This window comes from Macaca thibetana, chromosome 14 (genome assembly GCF_024542745.1).
Source record: "Macaca thibetana thibetana isolate TM-01 chromosome 14, ASM2454274v1, whole genome shotgun sequence".
Lineage (NCBI taxonomy): Eukaryota > Metazoa > Chordata > Mammalia > Primates > Cercopithecidae > Macaca > Macaca thibetana.
Window position 1 is genome coordinate 56,771,170 of NC_065591.1, and position 24,115 is coordinate 56,795,284.

At 51.6% G+C, this 24,115-nt stretch overlaps 2 protein-coding genes across 17 annotated transcripts in view; one reads left to right on the forward strand and one right to left on the reverse strand.

Moving 5' to 3' along the window:
* The window catches only part of AKIP1 (A-kinase interacting protein 1), a 210,676-nt gene that overhangs the window by 177,159 nt on the left and 9,402 nt on the right, over positions 1 to 24,115 (reverse strand). The window lies entirely within an intron of this gene.
* Positions 1 to 24,115, forward strand: part of DENND2B (DENN domain containing 2B) — a 177,646-nt gene that overhangs the window by 137,421 nt on the left and 16,110 nt on the right. For 14 of the 16 annotated variants that reach the window (XM_050756094.1, XM_050756097.1, XM_050756095.1 and 11 more), the window contains 9 exons: positions 2,591 to 3,850; positions 7,587 to 7,723; positions 15,951 to 16,102; positions 17,942 to 18,157; positions 19,055 to 19,151; positions 19,563 to 19,607; positions 20,903 to 21,087; positions 22,400 to 22,509; positions 22,722 to 22,791. In XM_050756094.1, coding sequence (XP_050612051.1) covers positions 3,051 to 3,850; positions 7,587 to 7,723; positions 15,951 to 16,102; positions 17,942 to 18,157; positions 19,055 to 19,151; positions 19,563 to 19,607; positions 20,903 to 21,087; positions 22,400 to 22,509; positions 22,722 to 22,791 — 1,812 coding nt within the window. In that variant the 5' untranslated portion in view covers positions 2,591 to 3,050. Of the gene's footprint in view, positions 1 to 2,590; positions 3,851 to 7,586; positions 7,724 to 9,755; positions 15,469 to 15,950; positions 16,103 to 17,941; positions 18,158 to 19,054; positions 19,152 to 19,562; positions 19,608 to 20,902; positions 21,088 to 22,399; positions 22,510 to 22,721; positions 22,792 to 24,115 lie in introns of those variants that run through there. The other 2 variants (XM_050756098.1, XM_050756099.1) reach the window with 2 other exon arrangements.

Consider the following 24,115-nt stretch of genomic DNA (forward strand, 5'->3'; position numbering starts at 1 on the left):
CCTCAGTTCAAGTGGGGTAGGCATTGAGAGAAAGTTCTTAACCTGTGTAGATTTATTTGTGCTGGAACCACTAAGGGAAGTTATAGAATCATTCTTTCTGAAAGCATGCTGGGATCAGATGGACCAGAGGCCCTGAATCATTTTCCTATCCCAAGGAGCCATGCCCCACACTACCATAAGTAACAGTGGTTCCATGGACTGGTGAATTCTCTCCTGGGCAGCTGGGAAGACACAGCCCTAGGGAACCACATATCAAAGTGCCTGAGCAGGTGAGGCAGGTATAGTTTAAAAAGGCTTCCCAAGAGATTGTGAGTCTCATTAGGTGCCTGCCATCTCCCAGTAGAATATAAGCTTCATGAGGACATGAATTTATGTCTGCTTTGTTTATTCTTATATCTAGCTCCTAGAACAGGCCTAGCACAGAGTAGGTGCTCACTAAGTATTTGTTGAATGAAGAAACAAATGAAATTGTCCTCTGTCAAATGCATCTTCAGTTGAGAACTAAAACAGAGTCCTTTGTGTAGCACAAGCACTCATTCACTTAGGGGCTAGACTGATGGCCTTTTTGTATTTATGGTTCTATAAAATAAGAGAGACATGAGGCCTCCATCAGTTGTGAGGAAGTTGGGATCTCCCCCCGCCTCAAGCCTGGCGCCTTGCCCTGCCGCTCCCTACCCCAGGGAGTGCCGGGGCTTACTCTGTTCACACCTCCTCACTGAGCAGAGCCTCTTTGGTCATCGGCTTGGCTGGGCACTGCATTTCTCTCATCTGTGCCCATATACACATGGGATGGCTCTTGTTTGACTTGCCCTTTGAAAAACAACTTAAGCATGTTGAGGTTTCCTGTTGATAGGGGGCAGCCAGAGGCCTGTGACCCAGCAGGGAATTGTCAGCCAATCCCTGACTCACCCAAGCTCCAGTTTTCTGTGTGTGAGCAAGCAGTGACAGCAGCCTGGCTCAGGGGCAGCTGGCTGCCTTCCTGTGGATGGCATGGCATTCCGGAGCCTGAGAGGCTAGGCAGCCCAGAGCTGAGGGCCACGGCCTTAGGGTCAGGTAGGCCTTGTACTGTGCAGTGTTGGCAAATCCTGCTGTTTTTGAACTGAAACTGTTTGTAAAGAATTCTGAAAGTTGACAGTGGTTACACTAGTAGACAAGTAGCAAAGTGTGCCCAAGAGGAAGTATGCTCATGGTTCTCTTCAATAAGCTCACCTTTCCCTTCCTTTTGCTGTTCATCGTTCACCGAGCACCTTCCAAACACTGTTTGTCCCTGGGCCTGGAAGAAACCATGGTCTAGTAGGGAAGACCAAGAAGTCCCTTGATACTTACAAGTGCTGTGGCAGGGGTGTGCCAAGTGCTGTGGGGATTTCTGTAGAGCTGCCTCAGGGCCCTGGCAGTTCAGAAAGTGGCAGAGGCACTGCTGCTTCTTCAGAGAGGCAGCCCAGTGTAGTGGAAGTTCATGTCCTGGTTTCACTTACCAGCTGAGTGACCTCGGATGAGATATCAAATTTTTCTGTGCCTTAGTGTTTTTTTATTTGTAAAATGAAGACAATAAACATAATAACCTCATAGAATTTTCAGGAAGATTAAATGAGTTAACATATGTAAAAACATTTATTCAGAACTGTTCCTGGTATTTGCCAAGATCTGCATGTAGATTTGGAGCTAGGACATGGTGGATGCTTATTGGATGTGATGCCACTGCTGGAGGGTGGAGCTGCTTAAGGAGTTGGTCTCCCCACCCCGTTGGCTTCCTCGTTGACAGAGTGGAAAAGACTCTTTCCTGAGGGGCCCTTCTGACCTTTCTGAGGCCCTCAGGGATTCTAATTCTTGTCAGAACCCAACATGAAGGAGCGAGACGTATGTCTAGTAGCAGAAGTCCCAGACAGAGGCTTGTTAAGGGAGTGGTGTTGGAGAACCATCTTGCACCAGTTCACAAGAGCTGATCAGTGGCATCTCTTCTCAACTCCACAGCCAATGACGTCACATTGGTAACTCAGCCAGAGTTGGAATATTTATACTACCAACATTGGCAAGTGCTACCAATCTGCTGTTGCCCCCAGACAGCCGGTTGTTCAAACTTGTTTGGTTTTGGGTTTTTTGGTCCCTTTTCCCCTCTTTTTGCCATACACAGAGTCTCACTATGTTGCCCAGGCTGGTCTTGAACTGCTGAGCTCAAGTGATCTTCTTGCCTCTGCCTCCCTAAGTGCTGGGATTACAGGTGTGAGCCACCACACCTTCTGAGAACTGGTTGTTAAGCATGTCGCAGCACACCACTGGGCTTTCTGTCCTCCTGTTGGCAGATGTAGACTCTTGGGATACTCTCGCTTGGCACAGAACAGGTGTTTCAGACATTACTCAGGGTGCTTGGGGATGGTTTGGGCAGAGAGGCCTGTTGAGTTTGGCCTGCTGTGATTAAGGAGCTATTGCTCTCCTTGAAGACAACCTTCAAGGTACATTACTTGAATAGAATACTCTTTGAGAGTCCTCCAGGAAAAAGATGCTGAGTTCTGTAGGAATGAAACAGGATGCCCCTGGTTGGTCAGCCACTCACTGCCATTTTTTCTTTTCCTTTGTTTTGTTTTGCCCCCAGGTCTCAGTCAGTCTCTCCACCTCCAGTTCTTTCCCCACCAAGGAGTCCCATCTACCCACTCAGTGATAGTGAAACCTCAGCCTGCAGGTACCCCAGCCACTCCAGCTCCCGGGTGCTCCTCAAGGACCGGCACCCCCCAGCTCCTTCACCCCAGAATCCTCAAGATCCCTCCCCAGATACTTCCCCACCCACCTGTCCCCTCAAGACCGCCAGCTTCGGTTATTTGGACAGAAGCCCTTCGGCGTGCAAGAGAGAAGCCCAGAAGGAGAATGTCCAAGGCGCAGCCCAGGATGTAGCAGGGGTAGCTGCCTGCCTCCCCCTTGCCCAGAGCACACCATTCCCGGGGCCAGCGGCTGGCCCCCGGGGCGTCTTGCTGACCCGTACCGGTACCCGCGCCCACAGCCTGGGCATCCGGGAGAAGATCTCAGCATGGGAAGGTCGCCGAGAGGCGTCGCCCAGGATGAGCATGTGTGGAGAGAAGCGGGAGGGCTCTGGGGGCGAGTGGGCGGCCAGTGAGGACTGCCCTAGCCTGGGCTGTCCCAGCGTGGTGCCGTCCCCCTGCAGCTCAGAAAAGACCTTTGATTTCAAGGGCTTCCGGAGGATGAGCAGGACCTTCTCCGAGTGCTCCTACCCAGAGACTGAGGAGGAGGGAGAGGCACTCCCTGTCCGGGACTCTTTCTACCGGCTGGAGAAACGGCTGGGCCGGAGTGAGCCCAGCGCCTTCCTCAGGGGGCATGGCAGCAGGAAGGAGAGCTCAGCAGTGCTGAGCCGGATCCAGAAAATTGAACAGGCCCTGAAGGAGCAGCCAGGCCGGGGGCTCCCCCAGCTCCCCAGCAGCTGCTACAGCGTGGACCGGGGGAAAAGGAAGACTGTAACCTTGGGCGTCTTGGAGGAGCCGGCAGGGGGCGCGAGTGTGAGCGCTGGCAGCCGGGCAGTCGGAGTGGCTGGAGTTGGCGGGGAGGCGGGCCCACCCCCAGAGAGGGAAGGCAGTGGTTCCACTAAACCCGGGACCCCTGGAAATAGCCCTAGCTCCCAGCGGCTGCCATCGAAGAGTTCCCCTGATCCCGCTGTGAACCCTGTCCCCAAACCCAAGCGCACCTTTGAATACGAGGCTGACAAGAACCCCAAGAGTAAGCCCAGCAATGGTCTACCTCCTTCACCCACACCTGCTGCTCCACCCCCCTTGCCCTCCACCCCAGCCCCGCCTGTCACCCGGAGACCCAAGAAGGACATTCGTGGTCACCGCAAGTCCCAGAGCAGGTAATGCATGCGCCTCCGATGTGTTGTAGCTGAATACCGTGGCTTGCTTTTAAATTTTAAATGGACAGTGCAAGCACAGATTGTAGGGTGGGTCACAATCAGTAGTGCTTCGTAAGCCCTGAAGTACTGAATAATTGTTAGGTGGTAGTTGTGGTAGTGAAAAATGAGATTGTTCTGCTCTTACAAGATACTTGACATGAGTGGGAATGCTTACAGGATACTTGGGACCTGAGTGCTGGTCACTGAAGGTATTGGCTGGATTTGGCCTTTGGGGTAGAGCTGGGCTGTGTCCCGCCCCTGTCGGAGCTTCCTCAGTCCTCTGCTGGGAGTAGGTAAAGCAGGCAGTCCTTTGCAGACTAGTAGGATCTTAGCCTCCCTACCACCTGAAGTACCAGCATTAGAAATTATTTTGTTTGAATGAAGCATTATCTGAATACTGCATTTTGTCATTAACATGGTAGTATCGGCAAATTTAACACAATTCCCTCTCTCCTGAGGGCCTCCGGGCCATATATGAACCCTGGGCCTATATCAAGAGGGGATTATTGGGGAGATTGATGAAAAAAGGAGTAAAACAGGAATGAGCCTGTTCCAAGGCTCACGGTGGTTTCCTGGTCAGTCTCAGGATTTCTAACCCCGGATTACCAAGGGCTGTCTCCCCAGTAACTTGGAGCTGGAGCTGTTGGAATTGGTGAAAGCTGGCAGGCGTCTTATTCTCTGAATCAGGGTAGGCTGGGAGTGAGCTTCCTTCGGAATACTCATCCTCCTACATCGTACTGCCTTTCTCATCTAACCCCACGACAGATGGGCATTCAGGTTTGTTTCACTTCTGGGGATTCTTTAGTCTGTCCCCACACTTCAGGCTTCATCTAACATATCCCATCTTATATATAAACTTTCCTGCCATGTGCAGAAAGGAAGAAATTTCAAAGATTCAGACCCCTGAGCTGGAACAGCCCATGGCTAAGGGTAATCCCATGTTTGAGTCCACCTCAGAATTCTCACTGGCTCTTTAATTCTTAAACGGCCTGCCAGGAGTGTTTGCTTTGTCCTTATTCATCCATTTATATAAACATTCATCTAGAGCCTGCTGTGCACCAAGAGTGTGCTGGTCAAGAGGATGCAGAGGCAAATAGGACATGGTTCTTCCATTCAAGGACTTCGTGGTCTGATGCACAGATAAATTATATATAATGTCATATGTGCCGTAACTCATGGCAGTGCAGGAGGCCGCAGAGACCCAGAGAAGGGACATCTGAGTTAGATGGGGGAGAGAAGGGAGGCTCCTCATGGAGGGAGTTGCTGAGCTAAATTTAGAAGAGCCAAAAGCAGTTGACTAAGTGACCAAAGGGAGTGGGGGGAGAATTCATCAGCCTGAAGATTTTACACATATTCCACCCCACACTGCATTTATATATAATATATACACACATATACCGTATATGGAGGAGTCCCTTCGTGTGAGAATTAACTTAGCAAACTTAAATCTGTGCTCTTGGAAAAAGAGAAACAGTTCCAGAAGTGCAGTCTGTTCTGTATGCCGTTTCACATGGTGAACACGTTCCATGAGGAGTGGAGATGGTAAGTTTGTGTCTGTTATACCAAGTGTGATTCTTACATTTAATAGACTTTTTTATTTAAAAAAAAAATGCAGTCCAGGTGAGGTGGCTCACACCTGCAATCCCAGCACTTTGGGAGGCTAAAATGGGAGGATCATTTAAGACCAGGAGTTCGAGACAGCCTGGGCAACATGAGACCCCATCTCTACAAAAAAATTTAAAAATTAGCTGGAGTGTTGGCATGTGCCAGTAGTCCCAGCTACTTGGGAGGCTGAGGAGGGAGGATAGCTTGAGCCTAGGAGGTTGAGGATACAGTGGGTATGATCACACCACTGCACTCTAGCCTGGGCAACAGCACAAGACCTTATCTCTCAAAAAAGTGTGTGTGTGTGTGTGTGTGTGTGTGTGTGTGTGTGTGTGTAAAATATAAGCCAAGTGTTTCTTCTGGCATTCAGCCCCCCCCCCCAAAAAAAATTCCTGGGGAGAAACTATTAGTTTTAATGAGAGATGGCATGTTGGTCCTCAGTATGACACCTTCCTGGGGGATTTTCAAGGATAATTTGACTGAACATGATTTGTGTCTTATTTACTGACTTGAGGGCTACCTGTATACGATGCTGAGTCTACTGTATATGCCAAAGAAAACTTGCTCTCACACTAACTCTGGTCCTGGGCCAACATTTGCAAACCACTGTACTCAGCCATTGGATGTTTATTTAGTTAAGAATCTGGGCCAAAGACAGAAATTTGGGAGTCATCAAGATAGAGATGGTAGATATGGCAATGGCCCATGGATATTTGGTCCCTAGAAAGTGCAGAGTGAGAAAGAGTTTTTAAGACAGAACTCTGAGAGACCCGGACGCTTAAAAAGCAAATGGAAAAGGAGAACCCCTCATAAGAGCCTGAAAAGTAGTGGCCAGGAGTTGAAAAGAAAAGTTGAAAGCCAGGAGGGAATGTGTCATAGAGGCACAGGGAGGAGATGCCAATATAAAGAGTGTTCGGTTGTGTTGAGTGCTTGGGGCAGGGCAGGGACAGGCAAGCTAAGAACAAGCTGTAGCCTTCAGGACACTTTTAGCCCTTTCCCTGCACGGTAGGACTCTCAGGAGAAGCTGTTAGGAAACAAGAGAAAAAGGCCTCTATTGGCTGAAAGGTCTGATGGTGCCCGAAAGAAGAGGAGGAGTTCATGGGTGGGAGGAGGGATCCAGTCAGTGCCTTGCCTTCTCTCCCTCCCCAGGAGCCTGTGGGGACTTGCCTTGGAGAGGGAGAAGATGCAGTTGGGGTCTCAGATGAGGGATGTACCTCTCAGATGAAGGAGAGGAGCAGAGAGTGCTGTAGGCTCAGGGAGTCTTAGGAGACAGCAAGCTGTGGTCTTGAAATTGTACAGTAGAGAGGAAGGTTGTCCAAGGGATGGAAAGGAGCAAACTACTAGCTGAAGGGAAGCTGGTCTTGGAAGCAGCTTCTGACTGCAAATTGTCCTCCCAGCTCCACCTTGGCAGTGGTCATATTTGTTTTAAGGGCTCAGCCCTTCCTGCTTCAACAAACCACCCAGCAACGACTGCTTTTCCAACCCCCTGACAGCCCTGAGTGGGACCCTCCCAGTGTTGAGCCTTCCTACCTGCTTAGTGCAATGGCAGGAGTCCCTGGCTAGGACGCAGATGAGGATGTGAGACCCCAGAGGCAGACCAGGCACTCGATTCCAGTGTAATCACAGACACTTCTCAAGGAGGATATTCTCTAGGGCTTGAGGCCAAAATTAATAGTTAACAGCTCAGCCTCTGGAGTGAGACATCGTCTGGGAGAATCATGCCTCTGTCACTTCCATCTCCTCTTTCACAAGATGTCACAATACTGGTGGCACTGTTGTGAAGATTAATGAGATAACACATGTAAAGGTGCATTTGATGCAGCACCTGGAACAGCATACTTTTAAGCTGGGGTAGTTGTTGTTACCTAATATCAGTATTATTCGGGAAAGGCACATTGCAGGCACCCAGGCTGGGGCCTTTCAGACCATCTGTCTCTTAATTTGGATGGTAAGTTTGGACCTGCCTTGATGTTCTTTCAGAAGCTGGCTTTATGAGGAGGGCCTATGGTCTTTGCTATTGCCATGGACATTCCCCAGCAAGGCAGCAGAGATCTGATTCAGCAGGAATGACTCTTGCTCTTGTTATCCACAGAAAATCCTTTGAGTTTGAGGATGCATCCAGTCTCCAGTCCCTGTACCCCTCTTCTCCCACTGAGAATGGTACTGAGAACCAACCCAAGTTTGGATCCAAAAGCACTTTAGAAGAAAATGCCTATGAAGATATTGTGGGTAAGCAATGGCAGAGGTGGCGGCTGGGTCATCTCAGGGGCTACAGAAGAACAGGAACAGGAGGAAACACCTAGATTGACTTCCTTCACTGTGGGCAGGCATGGTCCCACCTTCTGGAACTCCTCCTGGAAATGGGACATCGGGCGAAGCACCTTAGCAAAGACAGAGCAGCTTTGTGATTAAAAGCCTGGCTCTTGAATGAACTGAAATCCAAAGGACCTTTGGGGACACGAGAAGGAGAAAACGACATTATTCCTTTCCTTTATTTTTGGAAGGCTTTGAAGTCCAACAGACCCTCTTCCTTAGCTGTGTGTCCTTAAGGCAAATCACTTAACTTTTGTGAAGACTCTGTTTTTCTCTTATAAAATGATGATGTGACTATATTAACAACAACAGTAATAGTAATAACATTTTGAGCCGGGCATGGTGGCTCATGCCTGTAATCCCAGCACTTTGGAGGCTGAGGTTGGTGGATCATCTAAGGTCAGGAGTTTGAGACCAGCCTCCGTCTCCACTAAAAATACAAAAAATTAGCTGAGCATGGTGGCGGGCGCCTGTAATCCCAGCTACTAGGGAGGCTAAGGCAGGAGAATCGCTTGAACCCAGGAGACGGAGGTTGCAGGGAGCTGAGATCACGCCGTTGCACTCCAGCCTGGGCAACATGAGCGAAACTCCGTCTCAAAAAAAAAAAAAAAAAAAGTAATAATACTTCATAAGGTTGTTGTTAGAATTAAATAAGACTGTCTGGTGCAGGCCTGCTACCTGGTCAGAGATGGCCATCTTCTTTCTGTGTTCTTATGTGGTGGAAGGGGCAGAGGGAGTTCTCTGGGGTCTCTTTTAAAAGGGCCCTAATTGGTGAAGGCCCTGCACACGTGACCTAATCACCTCCCAGAGGCTTCACCTACAAATGCCAGCACATTGGGGATTAGGTTTCAACATAGGAATTTTGGGGAACACAAACATTCAGTCTGTTGTACAAGCTAAGAAGTTTCATTGCCCTAGTTTCATGGGTGCTGGCAGAAGACATGAGACCCCTGCGTCACAAAGGACTTTATTACTCATGGCATAGCAGGCAGCATGAGCTTCGTGTTCACACGGGTTTCCCCTTGTGCGTAAGTCCCATGGGGCGGTGTGGAGAAGGCCCAGGTGGAAGCTGCAGACACTGCAGGTCCATGTCCCAGCTGGGGAGCCCAAGCGTAGGAAACCCCAGTCTTTTCAGAGACTGCTGGCAAACCTGCCTAACCTTGGTCCTTGGAGAAAACATTACCTTTATCATTCTGGTCAGGAAACAAATCTGCCTCTGCCCTGAAGGGAGATACTATCTCTGTCTTCCAAGGCTGTTTGCTGTATAAATACCCTTTAAAATATAGTCTGGAACGGTCAGTTCTTCTTGTTCAGAAGAAGGGCAGAAATGCAAGACTCCATTGAGATTTGTCTTCCAACAGGTGGGAAGACATGGTATTGGCAAACTTGTGTTCACGGATCAGACGAAAGATAGATGCTCTAGCTTGGGTTGCATTTGTTTTGTTTTTTTTGTTTGTTTGGCGTTCATTTCAATTCTGTTAGCATCCTCTTCAGTAAGGGGCTTTGATTCTGCTCAGGTGAAGTGTGGGGTCAGTGTTGGTTAGTGGGGAGGAGAGAGGCTGTGTTGCCTGCCGGCTCCCTCTCTGGGCCCCTGTCTTGCCTCTGTCTTAGGCCCTGAATCTGAAGAATGTGCTGTTAGTTAATACATGAGAGAGAGAAGTGGCCCGGGGTAGAGAGAACCCTCCAGATTCTCAGAAGCCTGGAATCTTTTTTTTTTTTTTTTTGAGATGAAGTCTTACTCTGTCGCCTAGGCTGGAGTGCAGTGGCGCAATCTCAGCTCACTGCAAGCTCCGCCTCCCGGGTTCACGCCATTCTCTTATCTCAGCCTCCCCAGCAGCTGGGACTACAGGTGCCCGCCACCTCGCCCGGCTAGTTTTTCGTATTTTTTGGTAGAGACGGGGTTTCACCGTGTTAGCCAGGATGGTCTCGATCTCCTGACCGCGTGATCCACCCGCCTCGGGCTCCCAAAGTGCTGGGATTACAGGTGTGAGCCACCGCGCCCGGCTGGCTCAGAAGCCTGGAGTCTTATGAAGAGAGGGCCATCTGTTCCCTCATTTGATCTGAGCCATCGGTTTCATAGCTGTTTCCTCGCCACTTGCTGGGCCAGCGTTTCTGGGGAGACAGCAGCCATGCCGGGACCCGCAGGGACACTGCTTTCCCAGGAACAGAGTGTATAGTATGTAGTCACGCAAAACTGGGTCACAGCTGGAAGACTGTAGGAGTGAGGTCCCTAGAACAGCAAAAGAGTTTGGGGAGGGAGGCCCTTTCCCTTATCCCTGGGGAAAAGACAGCTTTGTACCCACAGGCGACCCAGAGCAGAGGTCAAGAGCTAGGGGCATCAGAACCAAAGATCCAGAAGCCAGGTGGGCAGTTAAGGAAGATGCCCCAACTCCAGCCCATACCCCAGTTCTACTCAGCCACCCAAGAGGCAGCCAGTGCTGCTCCTGTATTTCTCACCTCCTTGTGCAATACCAACATCCTGGAGTGGAAGAAAGTCCTCCCGAATGAGTGAGTAGGCAGAGGCCTAGACACACTTGCCCTCCTCTTTCCCTTCTCTCAAACCTGACCTAAGAAGGCCTGGGGAACAGCTCTGTTGGCCAGCTAAGTTCTTCCAAAATTCTGCCCCCCAAACATTGCCCCAAAAAATCCTGAACAGAGCCCTGGATGGTGGAAATTTGGACAGAGAGAAATGGTTGAAGCTGTCCCTTTCTCAAATTATTTCAATTCAGATGATCCAAGAACGTATCCCACAGGAAATCCTTCTCAGAGAATAGAGAATGGGAGGACCACAGGCTTGCCAGCACCCAGCATAGTCAAAAGACATCAGAAAACCACAGTCCTCTCTGCTCACAGCAGCAGCCACACTGGGTGCTCCCAGTGTCCTGGGCAGCAAACTGACACAGTACAGTTTCTGCCAAACTAGAGTGAATGAGAATGTACCCTGCAACAGGAGGTAGGGAGTGGGTGGGGCAAGAGAGTGGCCTCCCCACTCATTAGGGAGGACTCTCTTCCACTCTGGGGTTGCATGAGGAGTTAAAAAAATATGGGAGCAGCTTTGCTGCTTCTTGGGTGGCTTAGTACAGCTAGGGGTCAGCGCTGTGTGGGCAAAAGGTAGAGGTAGCTGCTCACCTGGCTTCTGGATCTTTGGAACACCTAAAGGACAAGGAAAGAAGAGAGGGAGAGGATGCGGGAGAAAGGGAGGGGAGCGACCCAAGCACCAGTTTGGGAATACACTACATCGGATGTTTAGGTTTTGCTTTGGCCTCGTGGGGTGGTGGGGGTGGTTTCTGGAGTCTGCAGTTAGGACAGTGCCCTGTGCATGTTTTCCTTTTTTATGTCCCCACAGCAGCCCAATCTGAATTTCTGGGACCTGACTAGGGAGGCCAGAGGGAAATACAGAGGAAAATAGTCCCTTTCTGTTAGATTCTGGTGGGTTTCTTTTTCATTCCCTGGGGACAGGCCCGAGAGTTTGGAGCTCCCCACAAGGCTTCAGGGGGTGTCTTATTGCTGAACTCAGAATGGCAGTTTCCCATCTTGCCTCGGACTGATCAGTGGCTTGGACTTCCTGGGAGCCATCTGTCTGGTCTGGGCCCGGCCTGTGCTCTGTGGGGTGAAGGATGACTCTGACCCTGCTGGATCAGGCTCCTGCAGGCATGCAGGGATGGAGCTGTTGGGAGGCAGAGAGCCTAGTGCTCATCTCCATCTTGGGTCCTGGTGATTGGACTGGAGTCCTGTCTGTCAGAGGTGGAGGGCCAGTTGGCCCCAAGACAAACGTGTCTCTCTGTGAGCAGTGGACTCTAATGGGGGTTGTGGGGGGTTTGCTGGCCTCCTGCCTACGCTAGGCATGATTCCTGAGGAGCTGGGGTGGGGTACTCCCAAAATACGGAGGTTTACCCTGCTAACTTGCAGAAAAGGAGTTCGGAAAGAAAGTTACTGCCTTGCTGCTTCCTGGGGCTGCTATTTCTCGCCTGTCCCATCTGACATCTGCCCCTGGAAGATGCTGCTATTCTACAAGGCCTTGTTTGCATTCTGAGCCTGACACTTAAAATGCACCCAAGGAAGCAGCTTGTTAAGGAGTTATGTGGAGTGGCCTCGGCGCCTGAGCTGCATTCCTGCAGATTCCCACTCCCATCAGCTAGCCTGGGCTGAGGGAGCGTTTCCAAGAACTTCAGTGGGATGTAAGCTGGGGACCAGGCCAGTCAGCCTGGACTGCAAAAGCCTTTTGAGCCTCCACTGTCTCTGGTTGCTTCCCTTATTTGCCCCCAGGCTGGGAAACAGTAAGGAGCAGAGGACACCCACTGGGATGGAGGTTGCAGTGGGAAACAAAACAGCCAAGAGGTGCAGCCCAGGGAAGGTGCCGGGGCTGTCGAGAAATGGTGTCAAGTCTTGGAGGGTGGGCAACAGCCGGCCCCTTAGAGGCCCCAATCTGATCTGTTGCTGGGGAGCTGGGCTCTTAGCCTGGCCCTTTCTGTCCTGTGTGAGAGAGGGAAAAAGGCTGAGAACCAGGAGAAACAGCTGGTTGGAACCAGAGGAGGTTGGGGAGGGAAGCTGCAGACCCAGGACCCTAGTGATGGGTGTGGTCCAGGAAGCTTAGGACTGTGTTTGGAGAAATTCTCAGTGCCTATGCGCATATACACACCCCTTTCCTAACTGGTTTTACCAGTTAGGTTGGGGTGGGGGAGTGCTGTATGTGTGGTTAAGACCAAAGGAGTTATGGGGAGGAGTGAAGGGTTGTGGGGAGGAGTGGGAGCAGGGCCCAGAGGGGCTGGATTCTTCCTTTAAGAGGATTAGTGTGACACTTTTGGGCTCTGACAAACCCCTTTTAGAAGAGTGCAAAGCAGAAATTCTTGGTGATGCCTTTGTCCCTTATTTCGTCATCCAAGCTGGGAAAGGTTGAGACCTCTGGCTTCTCCAGCTGGGCTTGATGAGCTGGGGCTGCTGAGGGCCAGGCCTTCAGGGAAGAGGGTCCACCTCTTCATCCCTCTCCAAGGGTTGTGTGGACTGTCCCAAGAAAGCTGTATGGGCAGGAATGCAGGTAGAAATTTGCAATCTGCCGGGCTCCCTGTCTCCCATTCATGCCCCTGCTGAATCTCCCATTCAGCCCTAGCTCCTTTAGCTCTGTCCTCTGTAGGATGTTCTGCGCACCATTTCCCAGCCCACCATCTCCTCCAGCTCTGAGCCATTGCTTTGATATTTATTTGCTCTCAGCTGGTTCAGTTTAGTGGTCCAGGACTCAGGGTCCACTTGTCTCTGTGCGTCTCCATCCCCTGGCCCTCTGTCCACCTAGAGAGATGACTGGGACAATCTATTTGAGACAGCTCCTCCAGGGCAGTCAGGAATGGTCCAGGAAGCTGGGAGTGGCAGATGAGTTAGGGTGGTGAAGGGACCAAGCTGAGGCTGGGGAGGCAGCGTGTGGGCTGGGGCCAGCCATCTATTTGCTGGAGAACTGATTAGTGGCTTTGTTATATCAGAGAGGATGTTAAACATTGCTGGAGAAGAGAGGCTGGCACAAGGGGCTGGGCAGGAGCAGGTCTTCCTGAAATCGAGTTTCCAGAGACAGGACCTATCTTGAGAACCTGCTGTTGCTGGCTGTTTTCCCCTGGGTTGTCAGTGATGTGTACCAGCCTTGTACATCTATTACTTCCCTGGGCCTCAGTATCCTACACCTTTTTCTTGGAGCTTTGAATTTTGTATCAATATTCAAAGCTCTTACTGTAGTGAAAAGAAGGAAGGAAGGAGGGAGTGAGGTGAAGGAAGAAAGGATGGAAAAAAAGAGGGCTAGTCTTGGGACTCATGTCACACACTCAGAAGCCATTGGAAGTTTAGAAAGCTCTATCTAAAGCAGTGGTTCTCAGTGGGGGGACAGCTTCACTCTTCCCTCCCTCCCTTCCTGCCTGCCTCCCTCTCTCTCCCTCCATTCTTCCCTCTGTCCCCCCCAGAGAGCATCTGGCAGTGTCTGGAGACATTTTGGGCTGTTATAGCTAAGGAGATGCTAATGTCTCCTGGTGGATAGAAGCCAAGGTTGCCACTAAACATCCTAAAAATGGACAGGACAGTCTACCATAACAAGAATTACTCAACCCCAAATGTCAGTGGCTTGGAGAAACCCCTGGGATTGGGACAACGCTTCCTATAGGTTGAGGATGATAATAAAGGCCCTGGCTGATCATGCAGCCCAAGGATTTGATGAGCTTGGCATCAGTGTTCTCCCTGCCCTGATGTGGACAGTGATGCTCTGGTCCTGTTTTAGGGGATCAGGAAGACTGTGTCCTGGCATTCACCCTTCTTAGTCCCCCCACCCCCTCCTCACTCCTGCAGGACATATGTTGCGGAAGGACCAAGAAGTAGAGAATCCACCCCCAACACCTCCCTAAGTGCCCCACGGTGGGGTAGGCTGGAGAAAACATGCAGGGGGTGCCAGGTTTGCTATTTGGCTCCTTGCGACAGGGCTGCTGGGCCAACTCCGCTTAGTCAGGGCTCTGGAATGGAGACAAGTCATTTTAATAGCATGACTGTGTTACAGGAAAAGGTCTGCTCCATTGCTGGGGACTCTGCTTGGAGTTGGGAATCACTTAATCCATTCCCAAATCCCAGTGACCCATCTTTGACTCATAAGTTTACAGAGATTTATATTACTCCTACTGCAGTCTATTTAGCTGTCACTGAAATCCCTTCTTCACACCTGCCCCCTGACTCTGAAAGAGCATTTCCTAAGTTCATTGTGATTCTGCCTAAGTTGATGCCTCAATGTGGAGGGAGCTCCACTTTGGAATGGACGGATCTGCAAGCATATAGGGGTTGGCTCTTCTCCTGTGCCCTCTCTAGGAAAGCTTCACTCTCGGCAGCCTTTGTTTCTCGTCCTCCAGCTCCTCCTTCTGCCTGCTTCCTGAGGAGTGGGGTCTGAGTTCCTCTGGGGCGTAAGGCACATTCAGACATCTGTAGGACAAGTGTGGGACTCGGTGGTCACCCAGGCTCAATCCTGCTGCTGAGCAGAGGTGCTGGAGTGAGTCCTGCTGTGCAGCAGGAAGATGGGGAAAGGGGTACAGAGAGGGCTGTGTTCTGAGTTCCCCAGGGACCTGTTCACCCCATGGATTCTGCCACCAGGATCAAGCTAGGACTGACCCGGCCCATGTTGTTACTGTATTTTAGAAAAGGTGTGTGTTGTAGGGGTCGGGGCAGGAGATACAGCTTGTGGAAAGGAGTGCCACTCAACATCTTGAAGGGCAGGGATTGTGTTTTGGACTTCTCTGAGATTTTCTGGTAATGCCAATACAGTGCCCGCTGCCAGAGATTTTAGAACTAGTCCTGAGAAACAAGAACTCCCCTCACCCCCATCCTTTGGCCCAGACGCCTTCCAAGCCTTTCACACCTCCCCTGTGTCACAGCAGGAGAGTTTATTCCAAAAGGGGAGTGTTGATGGTTCTCTTTTTGCTGAGATCAGCGGTAGAGGGAATAGACACACTACAGTAGGAGAGTCATTGAACAGATCATTACCGAACACTTCCTCCTTGCTAATCACTGTTCCTTCCAAGGTTGCCTCAGTGAACAATGCAAAACCCTGCCCTAAGAGACTTGTTGAATGGCACTGTAGGTGAGAAGGGGGGCCTGGTGAAGCTCTGCTCTCGACAGTTCTGTGAGTTCCTCCATGCCCACCCTCCAAAGTAGGTCCCCAGGGAGATCCCCTGAGCCTTGGGTGAAGGGACAGCCATGTGGCCTGAAAACCCTTCCTACCTTGAACTGTGTTCTTTGGGGTGTTTGCAGCAGAGGGAAAGGAGCCAAGGAAAGACTCTTGGTGCTGGCTTTGTCCTCTGGCTGGGCACAGGCAGGGGTGGCTGAGCCAGTCTTGTGCAATCCCTGAATTTATAAAGCAGAGGCCAGGCTGAGCTGGGCTGGGGGTGGGGTGGGGGGGTGGCGGGGGGGCGGCGGGGGGCGGGGGGGTGGGCTCTGCTGCTGGACTTGGAGCCAGGATCTGTTTGTAGCCTCCCCACTGCAGACGGGCAGCTGCATGACTCATGAGCTGAGGGGCCAGGCAGAAGCCATTCTCTTTGGTTCACAGGAATTCTGCTTGTTTATTTGTGTGTGTGCGAGTTCGTGTGTTTCCTTCTTCCCTTCTCCCCCTTCTCTAACTCTTCCTCCTCTGCAGGAGATCTGCCCAAGGAGAATCCATATGAGGATGTGGACTTAAAGAACCGAAGAGCAGGACGAAAATCCCAGCAACTGTCTGAGAACTCCTTGGACTCTTTGCACAGGATGTGGAGTCCTCAGGACAGGAAGTACAACAGCCCACCCACACAGGTAACTCAACCCCGACATGGGCCTGCAGGGTTAGCGTGAGGGCCACAGTAGGGGCCTGCCCTTCCAAGGCTTGGGCCCAGCTTCCATTCAGGCTTTTACCCTCACTAGTACTTGATAAAGGAGGTCTCCTCAGCAAAGGGGTCTGCACTCAGGGACATCCCCCATATCGAAACCCCTGTGGACAACTGGCACCTGCTCTGAGGGGCATCCTGTGCTATCTTCTTTCCCTTCCTACACAAGCTCTGAGTTGCAAAACTCAGCCAGGAGCCCTTGCAGTCTCCTGTCTGATTATTTATCACCCTGTGGGAAACAGGAAGACAGGGCCTAGTGGGAGTCTTGGCATTCTGCAACTTTGCCAGAAGTCATCTCAGTACTGGCATTAGGGGGCTATTTGTAGGCCCCCAAACTACATTTGGAGAGCCAGACAGATGTCTGTGACACCTGGAGCCACTCCTATGAGAGAGAGTAAGCATGAATCTTTAAGGAATGGATGGGGAGAAGGCAGAATGAGAGGAAAGGTGAAAAGCCAAAGGAAGCTGTTGGACTTCAGCTCCTTCTGTCCTTGTCCAGGATGACAAGAGGCAGGTGGAGAGGCTTCTCTGACCTCCCCAGGTAACTCTAATTATCTTTGCAAATGGAAGGATCTGTATAGCATTGGCCAGATAATATAAAATTGATTTCTTCTGGCTTTGGAATAAGGTGTTTGTTTTTATAAAAGATTTACCCCATAGCTGGGAGTGGTGGCTCACGCATGTAATCCCAGCACTTTGGGAGGCCGAGGTGGGCGGATCATCTGACGTCAGGAGTTCGAGACCAGCCTGGCCAGTGAAACTCCATCTCTACTAAAAATACAAACATTAGCCGGGCATGGTGGCGCATGCCTGTAGTTCCAGTTGCTTGGGAGGCTGAGGCAGGAGAATTGCTTGAACCCGGGAGGCGGAGATCACGCCACTGCACTCCTGCCTGGGTGACAGAGTGAGACTCCGTCTCAAAAGAAAAAAAAAAAAAGATTTACCCTCTAATTAGGGCTCTGTTCAAACAGGCTTCCTCTGAGTTTGCATTGCCAGATTGATTGGGTGAGAACAGGAAATTGGGGGCTGTGGAGGAAGGAGGATTTGCTGAAGAGTGAGGAGAGGCAATTCCAGAACCAGACAGTGGTTGGGTGTCTGTGGGATACTTGCCTCCCCACAGGGTCCACAACAAGGATGGTGCCCTTGGCTGAGAGGTCAGCGCACATGGCGAGAGGCAGAGAGTAGATCAGGGCTGGGAAGAGGGCAGTCAGGGCCTTGTGAATGTGGGAGCCAATTCAGTGTGAGGCCTGCCTGGCCCAGCTTTGGTGTTCAGAGCCCAGAGCCCCTGTGTTCTCCATGGGAGCAGTTAGGAGGGCCAGGCTGCAGGATCTCCCAGCCCAGCAGGCTGGCCATTAGGTTATGGCCTCTGCTGTCTGAAACCTTTTAGGATTGGCTAAGGGGCAGAGGTCTGGAAGACTGGCTGCATCACCCAGACCCAGTAATCCTTGTCCCAAAGCTCGGGAGGAGCCCCCAAAATTCCCACTTTGCCTTTTTGTTCCATTCAGATAAGAGCACAGGTGTTTTTAGCCTCTGCTTTCATTTTTTGCTGGCAGTAGTGAAGCTTCCTTTAGGGAAGGCAAGTATCTAATCTAGCCCTGACCTGGCTGATTAGTAGTTAAAGTCTTAAGAGAGATATGGAAATTCCAGGGCAAGATTGTGGGGAGCCAGGGATACCAGCCCTTGGCCTCTGTGTCCCCATCCCAGCCGAGAGGCACCGGCCAAGGCCTCTGTGGCGAGCCCCTCTCACATGTCCTCTGCCCCATGCCAGCTTTCCCTGAAACCCAACAGCCAGTCCCTGCGCAGTGGGAACTGGTCAGAAAGGAAGAGCCACCGGCTGCCACGATTACCCAAGAGGCACAGCCATGACGACATGCTGCTGCTGGCTCAGCTGAGCCTGCCGTCCTCACCCTCCAGCCTCAACGAAGACAGCCTCAGCACCACCAGCGAGCTGCTGTCTAGCCGCCGGGCCCGCCGCATTCCCAAGGTACCCTCCCCAGAGGCAGCCCACTGGGGCTGGGCAGGTGGGCGGGCAGGCAGCCAGCCTTTCTCTCTCCTTCCTAGCTTCCTTCCTTCCCTAATCTGGACTGCTTCCTCGATTCCCTTTGGATAAATTCTGGGTCTGTGCACTGGCCTCTTTTTCATCTGATTAATTATTCTTTCTTATCGATAAAGATGCGTTAACTGATTCTTGGTGCTCAGATGTTAGAGGAAGGAAAGGCTAGCCAAGGCTCTCCATTAGTAAGTGTGGTGTATGAATTTTGGGGTATCTGCACACATAAGCACTTCCAGGCTTTCAAGGACCTAGGACTCAAACAAGGGTTCTTCCTATAACTCACAGCATTGAAGAGTTTTCAGCAATGATTTTCACACATAGGCAGCCAGGCCCAAATCCCCGGCCCAAAGCAGCAGGATTTAGCCAGATGGTATTTTTAGCCTGCAAACAATGCTTGGGTATATTGGGAATTTAGATTCTTCCTGTCGGGGCCCCAGGTTATGGCCCAGAGGGGAAAGGCTAGAATCCTTGTTCCTGTTATTGCATCTCAGAAGCTCTTTGTCTCAGTTGGTTCAATGACTCTTGGGACCCAGGAGCTACCATCCTGTCTAGTTTGATCATAGTTCCTTCCTCTGGGGAGCTAAGTTTAGTGTCCTTGTGTTGGGGCAGGAGACCACTCCTGGGGGACTAGGTGTATGGAGAGCTACCAGGCATGGCTGGTGAGTCACCACTTGGGGTCGGTTCTGCAGTTAGACCGGTCCTGGACCCAGCGGGTGCAATGCAGAAATCTTGTACCATTAAGGGCAGGGATGAGCTCCCACTCAGCCTTCTTGGAAGCGGGGCAGCTGGTGTTAAGGTTACCTCACCCGCCCTGCTTTTCTCACCCAGCTTGTCCAAAGAATTAACTCCATTTACAATGCCAAGAGAGGAAAGAAGAGATTAAAAAAGTTGTCTATGTCCAGCATTGAAACAGCATCACTGAGAGGTAGGCTTTGGTGCCGGAGCTGGTTCAGGTGTCTGGGGCCCTTGGGCATTAGGAATGGGAGAGGCATCAATTTGCCTGTGGAGGGTAGAGCCCTGCCAGGAAATGGCCACATAGGAGGGAGGAACAGAGAGGGAAGAAAGGTCTGGGATGGGTTCCTTCAGACTTTGGGCTGTGAGGGCCTTAGTAGGGAGGTGGGTGTGGGAATCGGCTTCTGCAAAAGGAAAGGCCAGACTCACTGAGCATTGCAGTCTGTTTCCCATTTCAAATCTTGGCCCCCTGGAGGCAGGATGCCTGACCATGGGCCCAGAGAAGGTAGAGACCATCCCCTGTGAGAAAAGTTGGGGTGGTAGGGGAGCAGAAAACATTGGCTGTGGGGTCCAGCAAGTATGTACTCTGCTGTTCCTTTTCCAGATGAAAACAGTGAGAGCGAGAGCGACTCTGATGACAGGTTCAAAGGTGAGGCACAGCTCCCACGAGCACAGAAGCTCTCCCAGCAGGGCTGCAGGGAATCAGCCTTCTCTGCCGATGCATGTGTGGCTCCAGTGTCCCTAACTGGCCTGATGTGGAGAGGCGACAGACAGGCCAGATACCAGAACAACAGAGCAGGAGCCACAGGGAAGTCTGTCCTTATAGACACGTGAGCTCAGCCCTGTAAGGTTAAATCCAGATGTCTCTCTTTGCCAAATGTAAGGGTGGAGCCCTGCCCAAACTGTCCCAAGCCATTGTCCTTGGGAATTGGGTGCTAGATTTGCCTGGTAAATGTTGTAGATCTCAGCTGGGCGCGGTGGGTCACGCCTGTAATCCCAGCACTTTGGGAGGCCGAGGCGGGCAGATCATGAGGTCAGGAGTTCGAGACCAGCCTGGCTAAGATGGTGAAACCCCATCTTTACTAAAAAAAAAAAATACAAAAATTAGCCAGGCACGGTGGTGGGCATGTGTAATCCCAGCTACTCGGGAGGCTGAGGCAGGAGAATCACTTGAACCTGGGAGGCAGAGGTTGCAGTGAGCTGACTGAGATCAGGCCACTGCACTCTAGCCTGGGAGACAGAGCAAGACTCCATTTCAAAAAAAAAAAAAAAAGGTTGTAGATCTGGAGGGTGAGAGATGGGTACAGAAGATTACAAGGACCTCTTCTGGCAAGAAATGTGCCTTAGACTGAAGAAACTGTTTCTCTGGAGGCCCTGCAGCCCCGCCCCCCATCTCCCCTCTCCCCGGAGAGGAGCTTGAAAAGGTTCTGTAGCCTTCACATTCCAGGGTCCTTGGATAAATCTTTGTGCTTTCTCTGCTGGGAAACCCTGCCTAGGCCTTCCTGGATGATTATCCTCTCATCCCCAGGCAAATGGCAAGTAGACTTTGGATGTAGGAGCACGGACAAGGCTCAAGTACTGCTAGGGGCCCAGGGATGAAGCCTTTGTGGATGTTCATGTATTCTGGTCCTTTTGGTACAGGGACAGAGTGGGTGCCAAGGTGCATCCCTGGGTTTGCCTGGCCTCGGCAGTCCTCCTGCCCCCGCTCAGTCTCCGGACGCTCCAGGAGGACTAGGCCCGCAGCCTCCTGTGTCAGGGCAGAGTCTTTGTGCAGGGGTCAGCACCTTGTGCCTGCCAGTCCTCCCGCACTGCAAACTGGGGATGGTATCAGACTAGGCTAATGCCCTTAAAAGTGCTCCACAGCGATGGAGCCCTGAGCCAGGGGTAGAGGAGCTAACATAAGGCCTGTGAGGGTCCATTCCCTGATGTGCAACCTGCCTCCAGCCCACACACAGCGCCTGGTCCACATCCAGTCGATGCTGAAGCGCGCGCCCAGCTATCGCACGCTGGAGCTGGAGCTGCTGGAGTGGCAGGAGCGGGAGCTTTTCGAGTACTTTGTGGTGGTGTCCCTCAAGAAGAAGCCATCGCGAAACACCTACCTCCCCGAAGTCTCCTACCAGTTTCCCAAGGTGAGGCCCTCTCTCTCCCAACCTTGCCCATATTTCCCCTCTTCCATCCTCTATCCGCCAGGCCTATTTGGGGAAGGAGAGAGATCTTGATCGTCATACCTCCTCACCGAGCTGCCACAGCCCTGAACCTGCCTCCTCTCGGCCAGGAGGGAAGACAGGGCTGCAGCGGGGGTGGGTTTGGGCCAGTGCTTGTTCAAAGGATGAGGGCTGAGAGAGAACCCCTCAGTGTGCTTAGAATAAAATCCAAAACGATTGAATACCATACAGTTCACCCACTTAATGTATACAGTTCAGTGTTCGGGTGTATTCACAGAATTGTGCAATCACCACTTACCAATTTTAGAACGTTTTTATCAGCCCAGAGAGAAACTCTGCACCCACTAGCTGTCACTCCACACTTCTCCCACTAGCCTGTCTCTCACTCTGCCTTCCCTGCTTGTTGCCAGCCAGCCTGGCCTCCCTCTTCTTCCTCTCACACTCAACCCCTCTCTCTCTGCCATTGCCTCTGCCAGGAATGTGCTTTCTCCAGCTCTTCACATGGCTGCTGGTTCCTTCTCATTTCTCAGGCTCTGCTCAAGTAGGACCTCTTTCAGGAGGTCTGTCCAGACGCCTGCATGGAGCCCCTCCCCTACCCAGCTTGCTCTGTTACATCACCCTGCTTATTATTTATTTATTTATTTGAGACAGAGTTTCACTCTTGTTGCGCAGGCTGGAGTGCAATGGCGCGATCTCGGCTCACTGCAGCCTCTGCCTCCTGGGTTCAAGCGATTCTCCTGCCTCAGCCTCCCAAGTAGCTGGGATTACAGGCATGCGCCACCACTCCTGGCTAATTTTGTATTTTTAGTAGCGATGGGGTTTCTCCATGTTGGTCAGGCTAGTCTCGAACTCTCAACCTCAGGTGATCCGCCCGTCTCGACCTCCCAAAGTGCTGGGGTAACAGGCATGAACCACCACGCCTGGCCACCCTGCTTATTTTTTTTTAAGCCCCACTCTGAGATGTTGTGGTTGAGCAGCTCACTCTGCTGACCAGAATGTGCAGGGTCGGGGACCTTGTTCCCTTTGTTTTCCGTCGAGAGCCAAGAGCCCTGGCGCACAGCACTGTGTCAGATGCCATACAGAAAGCACTCCGCTGGCATTTATTGAATGAATGAATGATAACTCAGGGCTCTGTAAGAATTCGGAGTGGGACAACGGTTGCTGAGATCATGCCCACTGGTCAGTGGCATCTAGGGTCCTCGGGAGGAGGGGTTTCTCAGCCACCACCACCTGCCCTCAGGTTCCGTGTCATCTCTTGGTTCCTTCTTCCCTGCAGCTGGACCGACCCACCAAGCAGATGCGAGAGGCAGAGGAAAGGCTCAAAGCCATTCCCCAGTTTTGCTTCCCTGATGCCAAGGACTGGCTCCCTGTGTCAGAGTATAGCAGGTGAGGCCTGGCCTGACCGGAGGGAGGAAGGGGCATAGCCTTCTTTACCCCCATAGCAGTGGGCACCTGAGTGGGGCCTGCTCTAGTCTCATCCTCCTCTCCTACAGCAACCTGGCCCTTCACCCAACCCTGAAGATGATGGTCCCTATTCTTGGGGGCTGTTTCCTAGGTCCTCTCACACCTCCCTGACGCCAGACCTCTCTTTGTTCCAGTGAGACCTTTTCTTTCATGCTGACTGGGGAAGACGGCAGCAGACGCTTTGGCTACTGCAGGCGCTTACTGGTAAGTGAGGCCATTTGGTCCTCGGGCTGGCAGGCAGGGGCTAGGTCAGGGTGTGTGTGTTTGTGTGTGTGTGTGCCCTTCTGCAACTTGAGCTTGTATGAAATCCTATGTTCTGCTCCCTGAGGCCACCCCCAACCCCCTGCCAACACACACATTTTCACAGGTGAGGCCACCCTGGGAGAGCAGGGCTCAGAGTGGTGCTTCTGAGGGGGCCTTAGGATCGGAGATTATCTGGAATAAGGGGAGGGAGTGGGTTTTTGTGTCTTTTTAGTTTTTCTCTACTTTTTCTTCATTTCCCTTGGGATCGTGGGCTCTGATTGCTGGTCTCTGGTTGCAGGATCGAATCACCCCCAGCAGTATGTATATATGCATCAGATTAGGTGAGGGACAACCTTCCTCACCTCCATACCTGGCCAGGCTGTAGTGGGGAGGAGGCCTGTCTGTGGTGTGGTAGGGCTGGAGATTGGGAAGGGACAGTGACATATCTTCTCTGGGAATCTGAGAGAGATACCTTGAATCTAGGGGAAAGGGATTGGGTTTTGAAAATGTTAGCCATTTTGTAAAGAGAAGTCCTTCACCATCTCCATTCCCATTAGTCCTGGGAAATAGATTAGGGTAGAGGCCCAGAGCCTGGCCCCTGCTGCACTCCTCGCTTGGAGCACTGGGTTGTTGACAATGTTTTGGGGTTTCCAGGCCTTAGCAAGAGAAAGCCTCCCCAGATACCAGTCTAGGAGTAGATGAAGGGGGCAGGAGCCCTGAAGGAAGGATTTGGGGCTAGTCATTGATTCATTCAGAAACACTTATCATCCCTTATCAGAAGCCCTGACCTATTGAGAGTCAGGCATGTGCTAAAGGCATATAAAGATGAGTTTAACATGGATCTTCTCTCGAGGAACTTTAGATGGCCTGTTACAGAAGATTGGACTTTCAACACAGGAGAGAAAGGCCAAGGGAATAGACATTGTTTAGAACCTGTCACATTCCAAGCTAGATGCTTCAAGTATGTCTTTTTAAAAAAATGATCACAATAGCCCATTATTATCCCTGATCCATAGATTGGGAAGTCAAAACTCAGAGGTAGAATGACTTGCCCAAGGTCACACAGAACCAGAAGGGAAGTCGTTTGTCACCAATCTGGTACTCTTGGATCACCCCCAGAGGATGGATGGGGAGAGGGGGTGTTGGGAGGTAGAGTGCCCAGGGAGGGGTGAAGGGCATATGCACAGGAGCAATGCCAGGTGGTCAGCCAGGCAGAGGCCAGCAAGCTTCTGGCCGCCTGGGCCTCCTGGGCTTGGAAGGAGTGTTGCGAAGGCTGCCTTTGCTG